The 15,536-nt window shown below is 41.7% G+C and overlaps 1 protein-coding gene across 1 annotated transcript in view; it reads right to left on the reverse strand.

The window, feature by feature from the left end:
- Window positions 1-1,734: 1,734 nt before the first annotated feature.
- npr1b (natriuretic peptide receptor 1b) overlaps window positions 1,735-15,536 on the reverse strand; it is a gene marked incomplete at both ends in the record, with an annotated part of 49,970 nt that continues 36,168 nt past the window's right edge. Inside the window, 10 exons of the mRNA XM_080858458.1 lie at window positions 1,735-1,886; window positions 2,613-2,711; window positions 3,208-3,382; window positions 3,596-3,664; window positions 3,907-4,030; window positions 4,264-4,410; window positions 4,871-5,039; window positions 11,614-11,769; window positions 12,206-12,365; window positions 13,379-13,450. Of these exons, the coding sequence (XP_080714584.1) occupies window positions 1,735-1,886; window positions 2,613-2,711; window positions 3,208-3,382; window positions 3,596-3,664; window positions 3,907-4,030; window positions 4,264-4,410; window positions 4,871-5,039; window positions 11,614-11,769; window positions 12,206-12,365; window positions 13,379-13,450 (1,323 nt within the window). The remainder of the gene's footprint in view (window positions 1,887-2,612; window positions 2,712-3,207; window positions 3,383-3,595; window positions 3,665-3,906; window positions 4,031-4,263; window positions 4,411-4,870; window positions 5,040-11,613; window positions 11,770-12,205; window positions 12,366-13,378; window positions 13,451-15,536) is intronic.

A 15,536-nucleotide genomic window follows, 5' to 3' on the forward strand; every position in this document is an offset into this window, starting at 1 on the left:
GCATTTCATCTCATCACTGTTTAGTTTGTGTCTGTGGAAAGGGATGTGGTTGAAGATGTGTGAATGAAGAATAAAATACATTTACTATACATGATATACATTGTTTTTTCTGTGCATTGGATCTATATGACTGTCCCCATATAAATATGTATCAGTTGCTAAAGAAAATTATCTATCTGACCAAGACCTAAAAATATCTAAGGTATGAATCTCCTTAAAGGATCCATAATTTCCTTCTCCCATCTCTCTGCCAGACACATAATTACAGCTCAGGATTAAAGAGATGATTTTGTGAATGAGGAAGGCCTTAAGAGGTGTTTAAAAGAAATTCTGAATGGGAAGTCATTACGGTAACAATGGGTCCAGCCAGGTAAGTATTAGGTTAATGCAGAACACTGAACAAACAACCGTTTAAATACAATGATGCTGCCTTTTTGGGTCACTCTCCACAGAAAAATCACTTCAGGCATTTGATCCTTTAATTCTTAAAAAACAAACAACACTGACAGGAAAAACAGAGTAAAAGACCTTGAAAACCTACATTATTATGTAAGCTATACAATGAACTACCTAAACAATGGACAACCAAGTACATCAAAGGTAGCATAGTCTTTAAACTACCATATGGCACACGTATGGAACATAAAATACACAATCTTAGACACTCTTACTGCAAGTCTATTGCTGAAGGATCCTATGACTCGAAGCAACCTCAGCTTTTCACGATGATGGAGAGTAGCTTCGTCCCTATAAGCCTTTTGAACATAAGCTGAAGCAGCGTCCTTTCATCTGTGAATTCATGAATTAACGATAACCAAAAGCCAGAGTTCATTGTTTTCTGGTCATCCCAACAGTCCTGCTGATGTATTGTAGTGTTGTGGCATAGTACTCCATCCATTTCTCCCGCTCGACAACAAAAGATTGAACTGAGTAAGCTCCAAAATGATGGATGACAGTTCTGGCATTGGCAAAAACTGGAGAACCTTCCCCGCGTGTCCAAAATATTGCCAGGTTGTGTGACACAAAAGAGAAACAATGATACAACTACAAAGAATCACATCTTGGCAACATGTTTTATAAATATCTGCCACATGTTCACATAGTTGTGAATAATGACATTTGGTATCAGTGAGCTAATGGTGTTCTGTTTCTATGCAGTAATTCTTTAGTGAGATTTATTTTAGTGTTAAAGCCCTACTGGGCCATGCTGTATGAGTACCAACATAGTCACATACACGCACACACACATGCGCGCACACTCTCATGCAGAGACATTGTGTTTTCAACATTTCATACCGTATCAGGCTCAGTTGTTGGCTGTTTTTTGAATCGATGAAATATTTTCCAATGTGTCACGCCTGCCTAATTACATTACAGGACCACTAGATGGCAATGCTATGTCTCATCAATCTGCACACAATAAAGAGCAGCTGTTACCACTGGACAGGATATTTAATTCCTGCAAAACCATATGAGCTGTGTGAAAGATAGCCTACTGTGGGGACAATTACACAGCAACAAAGGCCAAATCCAAACACTTGTGATGAGAAATAATATGAAGCGTAATGTTTTCTGTGTGTGTGTGTGTGTGTGTGTGTGTGGGAGGGGGGCTTGGGTGGCGATCCAAGCGTATGTGTAGTTCTACAGTTTTGTGTCTCAGCCAAAAGTAGACCCCACCCCCTCCCACCCGGTCCACCCCCAACTACCCCTTCCATCAGAGGCTGCAGCATGTGTTCAGTCACTGTCACTTGTGCTCTCTCCTAGCAGCCAGTACGTCCTCATCTTCCCCTTTCCCTTCATTTCCACATCTCCTCTCAGCTCCAGCTGGAAGCAGTTGAACTCTAGCAGCACGTTGTGTGTCGCATCCGACACATGGATCTTTAAGGCTAGAAGGTGAGGAGAGGACGGAAGCGAGAGAGACAGAGAGAGGAAGGAGGGGACAGGAAGAAAGATTGAAGCAGTGAGAGTCTGTGAGTCATACAACGTGAAAAGAGGTCACATACTATCAGCTGCAACATGTCAACAACGACTTTGATGCAAGGCGTGAATGTGCTGTTTGAAGAACATCATGATTCCAGCCTGGACCACTTTTAACCTCACTTTCAACCACTCTTTTGACTGAGGCTGCCTGGCAAATACAGCACACGGTCCACTATGGAACGTAATAAGGTGTCTGTGTTATGCAGATGGGTCATTTAGGTGATCTCTAATTTGATTTCACCCGGACCGCTCCTCTCCTCTCCTCTCCTCTCCTCTCCTCTCCCCCTCCCTTGCAATTACACTCTCTTTGATCCATATTGAATGAGGCTATATCTATCTCTGGGTGGAGGGTATTAGTTACCTTGTGCCATCTAAACCTGTTCCTATCTGTCTGATTCTTAGAGGCCCCAGTCAGCTGAATTCTATTCCATTCTCTTATATTACCATACAGAGACAAAAATGGAAAGAGCCAGCTCAGTGCCTAATAATGTGCTGACTGCTCACAACGTTGAACGTGTTGAGAGGTAGAGAGCACAGCAAGGGGATGGGATTGAACACAAAGTAAGACAATCACTTCACTTAAATTGACATGAATCCCATTTTGTAGTTTAAATTTCGGGCTGCAGCATTACCTTCGCCAGTGGATTCCATGCGAGAGGAAGTGTTGACCGTATCACCGAAGAGACAAAATCGGGGCATTTTCAGTCCCACCACACCGGCACACACAGGTCCTGTGGACACACACAAAAAAATAACATTGACACTTTGTCTGGTACAGAGGTCGATGGGAGGGACGGCTGGACGATACAGATAAAAACACTTAGTTCCTTTCAGCATTTCCTCTTTTGGCTCAGTGGGTAAAATCTCATTAGACAGATACATGACTACTTCTCTTAGTACCAGTGGTCTGGAGGTTATTGTCAAGCAAGACTGATAACTCATCAGCAGTCTCTCCAACCAGTAATGACATGCATATATATCTCCACACATGTGTATTCTTTGTCACAGTATATAGGATGTGGACCTTTCATGCCATCCGAGTTGCAGGTGGTTTGTTGTGAAATACTATGATATAATATAATACTATGAACATGACATTTGGTAAATATGCATGTTCATTTGAACAAGTTGGACTGTGAGATATGGGTTGAGGGTAGATGTTCAACCAGGACTGTTCGACTATGAGTGGGTGAAGTACAGTAATGGCAGCACTAAGGCTGGGCTCACCGCTGTGGAGTCCTATGCGCAGTTTAAGCTGCTGATCCGGCCGGTGGCGGATCTTGAACGTCCGCACGGCATCCAACAGAGCTAATGACATGCGAGCAATCTCTCGTCCATGAAGCTTGCCATTGCGAACCGGGAGACCTGACACCACCATATAGGCATCTCCAATAGTCTCCACCTGGTGGCCAACCAGACAGCAGGAAATTAATTTACATGCAGGTTTCCCTCATTATGTGTGCAGGATTTTTAAGTACAACCTCAGTACATTTCTTCATCATAAAATGTCAATCATTATTGGCCTAAGTGATTAATTTAATCCACATTTAACTATCATTGCATCATCATGGCTAAAGGGGTGTCATTTGAGTGGTTGAGACTTGACTCTACATACCTTGTAAACATCAAAGTTGTCAATGATGGCATCAAAGCAAGTATAGAGATCATTGAGAAGGGTCACCACCTGAGTGATAAACGCACATAGTGCAAAGGTTGTCAGAAAGGGACAGGTAGAAAGAAAGACAGATTAACAGAGAGGAAGAGTATGAGACAAATAGACTGGAAAACAAATGAAAGAACTAGAATAAATATTTATGTGGGGCTGAATATTGAACTGACATCAGTGGTATTATTGAAGTCTGAGTGAGGTTTATCAGGTGAAACAAAGCAGAGAGGGAATGTGCTCTTTGGTTTTTGTCCTGTTACCTGCATGGGAGTGCTGGCTGCAGAGATGGCAGTGAACCCAACAATATCACTGAAATAGATGGTAACTGAGTCAAAGGCCTCAGCCTGTACCGTCTCCCCTCTCTTCAACTGTTCGGCTACTGAACTGCAGAAGAAAGAATATAGGAATTAATCACAGTGTAGGGTCTGCGCCTCTGGAGTATTGATGCAGGACAGTCAGAACCAACCTCTGGTTTATAATCAATGATTTCCACCATGAGTCCATACTGAGGTGATTACACTGTACAGCAGAGAAGCTAAATTACACATTGACACAACAGTGACCCAAGCTGAATCACACAGTGCTTGAAACTCAAGGCTGGCGAGCAAGTGACTCACTGCGGAAGGATCTGGTAGAGAAGTGCCTCTGCTTTGCGCTTCTCCTCCAGGTAGGCCTGGGTCCTCTCCTCCACCAGTTCCTCTAAGTTGTTGGCATACTGCTCCATCCGCGAGAGAAGGTTGTCAAGGATATTGGAGCTGTGTTCCCTTTGGTCAGATATGTGAGAGGGAAGGCTAGTTAGCGATTAGCACCACAAAAACAAACAGAGACAGGGACAGGCAGAGGGTTGCATCTCTGAGGACAGTGGGAACATGAATAAAGATAGACGGGTGATTTGTTTTGTTACAGACCTTGGAGATTGAGCACAACATAATGGCTTCACATTGCAGGTCCAAATCCAAAATGGTAAATAATAGTAAATGAAATACATTCATTTAATGTTAAACAAACTATTTACGCCTACAATGCAGAAGACCAAGTCGAAAAGAATAAGACCTCCCAGTACTTGCTCTCAGCCCCGTAAACTTGCTAATTGGCACAAATGAACTGTGCCGAACTGTGAATTGAACCAGCTGGAATGCAATAATGTAATTACTTGGCTCGGTGGAGCACAGGTGTGCTCTCCCTTCCCTGCACCTAAGCATTGTGTACAGTCAGTCCACAGACCTGTTCTGCTTGCGCAGCAGTGCTTTGATGTGGTTGAACTCTGGCCTCTCGCACGGATCCTCTGCCCAGCAGCGCTGCATCAACTGGCCCAGCTCCTCACTGTGTATCTGGGAGTTGACGGTGGGCCGCAGGTGCGGCCATTCGCCCAGGCATACGCGGTCAATGATCTCTATGAGGGAACACACAGGGGAGGACAGGTAAGAGAGAGAGGGACTTTAAGGTAAGGGGCTCTCAAGATGGATTCTGGAGCTCAGAGTGGACCTCACAAAGAAGATGTGCCAGCTAATAATACAATCTCTCGTCCACACTAATGTGAATTAAGAACATTAAAATAAGAAATCCTGATTTGAAACTCACATAAAAATCGAATAAGAAATGTACTATTCGCTGGAAGGGGATGGATTAACTCCTGATACGCATAGGGTTTAATATGAGTAAGGTGGATGAAAACCAGTTTATCTGCATTACATTGCAGTTGTTGTGATTGTATGTGTTGCCCTGACAACCTTAACCTTAATATGCACAGACTTGCATTTTCTTTGACTGAATTTTTATGAATGCACTTAAAATACGCAAATGAGTTGGATGGAAACCCAGCTAATGGACAGACAGGAAATGTATCAGACAGCGTGCATCTGCCCCATAATACATCATTTCAATCATGAGTCACTATCTCTGTCTCTCAGCTATTTAGGAATACATACAGTGGGGAAAATAAGTATTTGAAAACCCTGCCGACTTCGCAAGTTTGGCCACTTGCAAAGAAATGTGTGATCTACAATTGTAATGGTAGGTGTATTTTAACAGTGAGAAACAGAATATCAACAAAAAAATCCAGAAAACTGCATTTTATAAGATTTATGACTTTATTTGCATTTGATGCAAAAAATAAGTATTTGAACCCCCAAGCAAACAGCAATAATCCTGGCTCCCAATGGCCAGTTATCTGCCCAAAAAGCACACAGATTAGTCCTCATTAGGTCTAACAAGGTATACCTGACCTCAACTGATGACCTGTATAAAAGAAACCTGTCCAAAGAATCATACTTCACACCTTCAACCTCACCACCATGGGCAAGACCAAAGAGCTGTCCAAGGACGTCAGAGATAAGATTGTAGACCTGCACAAGGCTGGAATGGGCTAAAAAACCACCGGCAAGCAGCTTGGTGAGAAGCAGATAACTATTGGTGCGATTATTCATAAATGGAAGCAACACCAAACAACTGTCACCCGCTCTAGGTCTGGGGCTCCATGCAAGATATCCCCTCGTGCGGAATCAGTGATCATTCGGAAGGTGCAGAATAACCCCAGAACTACACAGGGGGAGCTTGTGAATGATCTCAAGGCAGCTGGGACCAGAGTCACCAAGAAAACCATTGGCAACACAGCACGGCGTCATTTTTTGAAGTACTGCAGCACTCACAAGGTCCCCCTGCTCAAGGAAGCGCATGTACAGGGCCATCTGAAGTTTACCATTGCACACTTGAATGATTCTAGGGAGGATTGGGAGACGGAATGTGGTCAGATGATACCAAAATCAAGCTCTTTGGCATCAACTCGACTTGCCGTGTTTGACAGGGGGGGGAATGCTGAATATGACCCCAAGAGTACATCATACCCACCATCAAGCATGGCGGTGGAAACATTATGCTTTGGGGCTGTTTCTCTGCCAAGGGTACAGGACGACTCCACCGCATCAAGGGGACTATGGATGGGGCCATGTAACGTGGAATATTGGGCTTGAACCTCATTCCCTCATTTCCTCCCATTGAAAACACAACCTTAAAGATTTGGAGAGGATCTGGAAAGAGGAGTGGACCAAAATCCCTCCTGAGATGTTTGTAAACCTGGTGACCAACCACAAGAAACGTCTGACGTCTGTGCTTGCCAATAAGGGTTATTCCACCAAGTACTAAGTCATTTTTGTCAGTCAGTTTTGGGGGTTCAAATACTTAATTTTTGCATCAAATGCAAATAAAGTCATAAATGTTATAAAATGCATTTTTCTGGATTTTTTAGTTGATATTCTGTTTCTCACTGTTAATATACACCTACCATTACAATTATAGATCACACATTTCTTTGCAAGTGGCCAAACTTGTGAAATCGCAAGGGGTTCAAATACTTATTTTCCCCACTGTATGCTCTGATTGCTCAGGTTGTTTTTTCCCCTTCTTTTTTATCATCTCACCTGTTTTTGTGCATACTACTCAATATTCAGGGACGTGTTCTCTTCTTCTCTCTTTGTATATTTTTTCTCTATACTAGCTATTCTATCCATCTTTAGGTTTATTTGCATATCGCTGCAGAGTATCTCATCAATTAAGAGTTTTCACAAGAATGAACCAACCATGTTTTGGTTGTCTGCATAGTGTAAAAAAATGGATTTCTCATTATCAGTGTCTTTTTTTATTGCAACAAAAGACCAATCTCTATCTCTGTGGGATATGAAAAATCATTCACCATAGTGCTGTTAGTAGAGAATCTCAGCTGAATCGTAACAGTCCACATATAAGTCTGAGCTTTGCTGAGGATACAGTCTGAATTTCATTGTAATTCTCCAGGTAATTCATGGGATAATACACAAAACGTAATTGAAGAGAAAAGCTCTATAAAATCTTGTGCTTGTGTTGCTTAAACTTTATTTTTGCCTGTGTGCCGGATGTGCTGAGTGGTGTAGAGCTGAGTGAGACTCAAACAGATGGCCAGCTTAGTTTGAGTGGACAGTTCAGTACTAATGCAAGTCTGAAACACTTTAATTCTCCTCTCACTCTCCTTCACCTTTGCATCAATGGGTGTCTCTGACACAGAACACATTCTGGCCCTGCTGCAACCCCCTAGTCTTCTTATTTTAATATGTTGTTAGGTATTTTGTTTGTTTAAAGTATCAGTTGTATAATTGATATTTAATAATTAATTAATTCAAAGTATCACTGATCTATCAAATGTATGTTCTGACGTACGTTCCTGCTGCTCACTTACTACACAATGCACACATTAGCATGCTACCCTGTGGTCTTATCTCCTTGCCTACATCTGAGGGTAGAGAGAGTCTATATTGAGAGAAGGCATGATCGATGTGAGTGGCCATCCCATCTTAATGGGGATCTGCTCGAATGGTGTGCGTTAAAAGCAGGATGTAGCACTGTTAGTGATGGCTAATGAGTTTAGTGGAACAGAAATAGCAAAGGCAGCTGCACAAAGAAACAGCATCTCAGTCTCTGGTGTGGCTTATGCCAGCCCACTCTCCGAAGGATAAATCGCAAGTCACTTAGAGAGTTCTGGGTCTGGCTTGTCTTTTTTCCCCCCACCAGTTCTGCAGTTTGCCTGTAAGCTGTTATGCTGACACTCAACATCACAACAACTTTGCATATGACTTTATACAGTATATTTATTTAAATATTAGGCCACATCCATCACCCACTCTGTGATTACATGATAGTGCTGTAAATTATTTTTGGAGTGTTGTGAAATGGTGCATTTACAAGCAGTAGACAAGCGGTTCTGGCACAGCCTCACTTCAAACTACATAGGTGGATGATTGTTTGATAAAGAACACTTTTGTTGACTGCAAGTAAATGCGCCAGTTGCCGGACAGAAAGGTTCAATTTCTAACAGGTACTGGGTAATAGCAGAGTACAACATTCGGTCAACACAGAGACAGGAAGTTTCACATAATGGGTCTGGTTCACAGAAAACTACAGCTTCCACTCTGAACAGGTGCACTGGTTCAGGGATATCTGAAAAAAAGGGGGCCCATCATGACCAGCTGAGAATATAGCTTGACTTCACCAGTTAATGTCAAGTGTGTTTAGTGAGAATGGCAGCAGCCCTGCAGGAAATGGGAGATCTGGAGAAGGCAAACACGTGAAGCTTAGGGCTGTGTGTATGTGCTTGTCTATTTGTTTCCAGACAAGTGCAGGAGAAAGCACATGTGTATCTCTCCTCTCAGGCACTGAAGTGGCCTCATCGTGATAATTGCTGGGGGGAGCGGGGCTACCAGAGCCTGAGATGTTGTATGGGTCACTTGCCAATAATGAGCAAATAACTTAATGGATCATATAGAAATGGGCTTCCCCTTCTGTAGTCTCATCGCCAGGGTGCTTGTTCCGACATTACTACAAGGGAAAAAGCATGTGCCTGCCAGCTTTATAAGGGAGGGAAATTGTATTTGTGTGTGTTGTTATCTGTTTCTTTTGCTGTTGTTATTGTTATTGTTGTGAGGGTACGATGGGAAATAGATCATTTGTGTGTGTATTTTTTTAAACATGTGTGGAGTCCATGACTTCTTACAACTTCCTTCAAGAGGTACGCATTTCTTAGCAGCAAGGCAACAGACTGTTCTCATGTGTCAATAAAGGGCTATAACGAACAGAGTTGATTAAAACAGTCTTGCTTTGGTATTTGAGCTCAGCGTCAGGTTATTACTGCAGGGCGTTGAGGCATGACACCAAATAGCGAGGAGATGAAGCTGCAACACTGCCCAGTTTGTTTTTGTCATTAAGGTGTAATTTTAATTAAAGCTGCTGAGGGCTAAGAGATAATGTTAGCCTCTTGCTGACATTTAGCTTTACTTACAGATGTAAGTCCTTTCTCTGTCTCATATTTCTCTCCAGCTCACTGGACTCAAGTGGGTGATGATGTGTGGTTGTCTCTTATTACACCCTTGTGGCTAAATCTTCCCATTTTTAACAGTCATGAAAAATGGAAAATGGAAAATGATCATAGCAAACAATACTCATACAGACACAGAATCATCCAAACCTAATGTGCATTCCAAACTGAAACTGCAATGCTAGCGTTATGCTAGGAGACAGCCGAAAACCACTGTGTGTCAAATTGGGCCACGAAAACATGTAAGTCTGTGTTATTTCTGTTTAGACCAGCATGGTCTCCTCAAGAGTGTTGATCTCATAAAAAAGAGTATGCGGGTGAGTAAACACTGTGAGGGCGTGTGTTATAAAGAGGAATGATATCAGAGTAGATATTGGAAATGCATCAAAGCCCCACTTCACTACGATATTCGAAAGTTCATGAAAAGGTAATGTTTTGTTTTTGTACTGTTGTGCTGGGAACCTGCCAAGGAGGTAATGGAGTTGTAGATTATACCGGGAGTTATAATATTGACAATTAACATTATCCAGTAATAGTCCAACAGAAAATGTGCAATCAAACAAATTGTGTGTGAAAAATTTAAATAATTATGTGTGAGTGTCTTTGATTAGCCTAATTGAGTGATTAATCATTGCACTCATTGTTACACTTGAGTTAAAGAAAATGTGTCTGATCACTGGAAGAAAAACTAATATCAAAAGCAGGCATGATTGATTTTTAAGTATTGGTTTCAGGGAGACAAACACATGGAGCTCTACATTTCTTTAGTATTTGAAAATGAATCAATTTTTTTTTTTTTTTTTTTTTACAATATATTCACAGTACATGGCATCTTTTTTTCAGACTCCAGCATGCCGTCAGGGAGGCATAATTATAAATGATTAGTTTTTGCATTTCAAATGTAATGGGTTTCCAGGCATTTCCAGTTCATTCTTTAGTTTTTAATTAGGTTACTTCTAATTTATTTTGTGTTTTAGGTCATTAATCTGCTGCAAATTGTAATTTAGCTAAGATTTATTTACCAGCTGAGGTATATACTGTATATATTTTTTTTATCTAAAAAAAATTACATTTTTCTATGATGTTTTATTATATTGACTTTTCTAACTGCTAATGAAATCCAATTTGTGATTTAATTTGGATTAAATATTTTAATGTTAAAACTATTTATTGTATATGTTTTATTTTTTATTGTAATGCGTTGACATTAAAAGGTTCAAACTGAATGAACACTGAGGATGCCCGTTGTAAAAGAAAATAGCGAGGACTGACTTCATCTTGGAATTAGGCTCTGATCAATGCATTGATCAGGCTCTGAAAATCAGGCTCTGATCAATGCATTGCTCTGTAGATTATCCAATCAGTAGAAGTAGCCACTGTGCCATTACTGAGCCACAGACTAAAAGACATTCAATCAATCAGTTGTGAAGGCAGCTCTCGGAGTTACTCTTGAAGCCGAAAAACCACAAGACAATGCTTTAAAACTCTAGCCATGTAAATGTTGGTGGCCCTGCTCAACTGACAGAACATGTTGGTAGCCTCTGCTAAGGCCATGAATATAATAACAATGGAAGTAATAATGAAATGGTAATAAATTTGCTGTTGAGTACTCTTATAAATATATTGAAATGGTATGTACTGGAACCACACGTCTGGAAGATTAAGATAGTAATACTGAATAGATCTTTTTTTTTTAAGCCTATCCTAACCTGAGAGTTAGGTGTGATGATGGTAGGTCATGCTTTATTATATCAGGTCATGGCAGTATTAAAGCTACAATAAGCAATCAGTAGGCTGTGAACTGAATTTAGATATTGGGACCAGACTGCAGAGGAACTATGACCCCAGCTGCACAACCTCATAATTGCATGAGAACTATTGAGTTCATTTTCTCTCATTCATCTGTACAAATAAGTTGCTTCTTTTCTTCTGTCTTTGTGTGTGTGTGTGTATGTGTGTTTGTGTGTGAGTGTGTTCATATTCTATGATTTGTGTTTAATCATATGCTTGTGATCCTTTGGTTTGGTCTAGCAATCTGTTAAGATGCATGTTGATACTTTTGCTTCTATGTCCCTTATCCTAGCGCTTTCTGGCAGTTTTGTCATCTCACATGAGTTTGACCTCTGACCTTTTGGGCTAATGGAGTCCCCGTCCACGTAGAAGACTCCACAACGCAGCGCCACTTCCTGCAGGATAATGCCGAAGCTGTAGACGTCACTCTTCTGGGTGCCTGCAGGCGGAGGGCACTCCATCCTCAGCAGCTCTGGAGACAGCCACAGCTTTCCTGTTTGTGCGGAAGGCAGAGGGCTTCAATTTAAGTTTCCGTTTAAGTATACGTTTATATATTTAGCTGATGGTTTTATCCAAAATAACTTACAAACCAACATATAACTGATAAAATACAATAAGACTAATTATATCAATAAAAGCAGTGAACACAATAATAACCTAGTTTCTTCCCTATTCTGTGGGGGAAGATGTAACTGTCAAAAAGTGGCACAGAAAAGATGAGGCTACAAGCAGTTCTTGAAGATAAAGTGCGTTTCTACAGACCAGATGGAGTTAAAGAGGCACATCTACTTACTACAAAAATATCAGAGAGGAGGAGATTCCTTAAATTGGGAGGAGGATAAAATAGCTCTATGATTCATAGAAATTCCTGTTTTTTTAACCGAGTAGAGCCTTTGATCACAAACTGATCCAAGAAAAGAGACACTGACGGGCATAGTACGAATGGGCATCATTGATGTCGAATTCGGTTCGGAAGCTGGACAGGCCGTAGTCGGTGATCTTCAGCACGAAGCGGTTATCCACCACACAGTTGGAGGACTTGAGGTTGCCATGGGAGACAATCACACTGTTATGAAGGAAAGCCATACCCTGGAAAGGAGATACAGAAAGAATGTGTTGGATATTACGTAGTGAGAGGCAATGCATAGAGAGGCTACAAGGGTTAAGAGGCAGCACTCCACAGCATTGCATCACCATTCATTCCACTTCTATTGAATATGCTCACAATGGTGTCCATGTACCAGGTAATGTGACGTACAGATAGGAGAAAAAAGGAGCAGTTCAGAAAATGAGGATGTATGAAGTAAAGACACACACACACACACACACACACAAACACACACACACACACACACACACATAGTGAAGACATTAAGAGGGATTCATTATCTATGTCCTTTCCAAGAGGACTGAGTCAACTGCCTCCCACCAAACGGCGTTCCCACCAGAGGTGTATTTCTAAGATGATGTCTATTTCGGCTGTATATACAGCCAGACCTTACATATTTGGGAGTGAGGTCAGCTGTGACACTGTGTGAGCAATTAAGGAAACATTCATATAAACCTGCTTTCACACAATCAGTGCCATAAAATGGATTAATCACTCTCCTAGCTACTGACATTTACTGAAACTGCTTGCATGCCACATACTGATTTCTTAAATATTGGCATTGAGATGCAGTCCTTGTTTACTCTGAAGACCATCTTATCTTATCTGAAATGTTTTCTCAGCAAAGGTCAAAAGGTAAAAATAAACGTATATCTGAATACAGAGATGGTTGTGATAAAGATTTCTGAACGGTGGTTGGACTTGGATTGTGGTGGTGTTGATGCAGGAGAAGGAAGAGGGAAAAGAGGAGTATTACATAAGAGGCAGAGGAAGGAAAAACAAAACAAGGCTGAATGGTGATGGTTGTGTAAATCAAAGGCTTCATTCATTTTAGTAATTACATTCATCATCATATGGGAGACATACTGTACACATAGACGGCGAAGGAGAGAGAGAGATTGGATTGGAACACTTGGAACATTATAGGTTTTTATTTCCAATGTTGCTTCTCTGTCAAGGATTTGTTTTATCCGTGCTCAACTGTAGACAGTACCTTGACAATATCGTTGATGAGAGAATATTTGAACATCCAATCCAGCGTGATGCTTTCATTCTCCATAATGTCCTAAACAGGATATATAGACAAACACACACACCCTTCCTTCAACATCTTCCATTCAACATGATTGCAAGCATACTTTATTTCCTACAGATTCTACTTCCTCCACTGCATATTTTTCCCCTTGATAGGCAAATCACACCATATTTAACCAAGCTGCTTCATATTAAATTGATAGCAGGCTTTAACAAATTGTCTCTTACAAAAACTATTTTTTTTTGGTACCATGATTACAGGTTTATAAATCTTGCAAGTAAAAATGTCATATGCCATGCATACACAAACTAAATCAAAAAACTTCAAAAGCAAATGGTTGTCAATCTTCTTTTCATAAGGAAAGTGGTGGCTGACATCGGATTGCAATTAAAACACATTTCTCATCTGAGAAGAAATGTCAACCAATATATCGTGCTGGAAAATAGATATGGTCAATTGAAACACCCAACCGCTACTGAGTGGTGCTACAAGAAGAATCGGACAGGAGCGGTGAATTGAAAGGGATCTATTAGACATTAAGATATATTCAATTGAGCTGAATTAACATTAAATGAGCTGAATTAGTTTGAACATTATTGAAATTAATCTAACTGAAATGAACACAGTTGAAGAGAGGTTAGATACTGTGATGTTGTCAGGTGTATTGGTATTAGAAAGAATTGAGTTGAATTGAATGTAAAGCCACTCAGGTATAGGTAAGTATTGCCAAGAAAACCACTATACTGAGACAAAAAGGGAGGCTAGAAAGAGAGATTGAGCTGCTGGTGCAACGGCAACGACTACTCTGAGTGAGAAAGAAGGTCTTAAAGTGTTGTGGGAGGACATCAAGTAGTGGCTAGCAGATGGCTGACGCATCCGAAAGTTCTGGAAGAGGAAGGAAAAGGAACTTCTTCAAGAACCTCAAGTATGCCAGGAAGCTGTCCAGCAATACTTATTGGAGCAAGACAGATGGTGGGAGAAGTCAGATTGTCATCAGGGAAGAAACTGCCCCCCCCCCCCCCCCCCCCCCCCCACGACATTACTAGACTCCTGCCGACAGCGCCTTGTACATGAACACTGCCGAAAAAGAATGCATGAGTTGACATCCTGGGCTGAGATGAAGATCAAGCTTGCCAAGTCCCAAAGACTCGTGTTCAGTAGAGGGGGCATGGACAACAGCACCATCTTTGTTGTGGGTGGTGAGAAAATCCTGTTACTGGCTGAACAGCCCATCAAAAACCTTGGGAAAGAATACACAGCAGAGCTCTCTGATAAGCATGCAGGGAAAATCTGAATCAGCTCTCTGATGGCCTGGCAAGGATCAACCAAAGCCAGCTTCCAAGAAAGTCTAAGGTGTGGTGCTGCCACACCACACTATACCAGAGGATTATGTGTCTGCTAAAACTGTGTGAAATCCCCTTATCCACAGTCAGCAAGATGGATGGGAAAGCCAACTTTCATCCAAAAGCAGCTGGGCTTGCCACGATGCCGCTATGAAACCAGTCTTTTTGGAAATCACAGTCTACAGCAACCCACATGGGCTACAAGCAGACGAAGAACAGGCTTGTGTTGGAGATGAGGGGAGATGAGGCAGTGAGAAATACAAACGTCCAGGTAAGCACTGGTCGCAGGTGGAAAGCCCCTGCTGAAGTTGACCTGGCGGTTAGCAGGCTCACTAGCACAGGACAGGAAGGACAGGTCTTGGGTGGGCAGATGCCCCGTGGACATGGTCTAAGGCCAGTAAGAAAGAGTGGAAGGACCTGGTGGTGTCTCAGGTGTCAAGGATGGAGAGAAAACACTATAAGATCAATGTCCTGCACCTGTGGTTTAGCCAGGAAGAAAGTTTACCCCTCTGCAGCAGTCTAAATGTAAGCCTACAGCACATCTCATCAGGCTGTTAGATCATGCCCTCCAGAGAACCCTACAGGTGGTGACATGACCAGGTCCTGAGCAGAGTGGCGGAGGTACTGGAGAGGCACCGCGGAGCTGAGGTCATACTCCATCAATGGGTCATCACATTCAGTTTATCAAAAAAGGTGAAGGCAACCCAAGTGCCACACCAAGAGCTCCACCAAGGAAAGTTCTGAACACCCAGGACTGGAGAATGAGAGTCGAT

The sequence above is a fragment of the Sprattus sprattus genome, assembly GCF_963457725.1.
Source record: "Sprattus sprattus genome assembly, chromosome: 19".
NCBI lineage: Eukaryota > Metazoa > Chordata > Actinopteri > Clupeiformes > Clupeidae > Sprattus > Sprattus sprattus.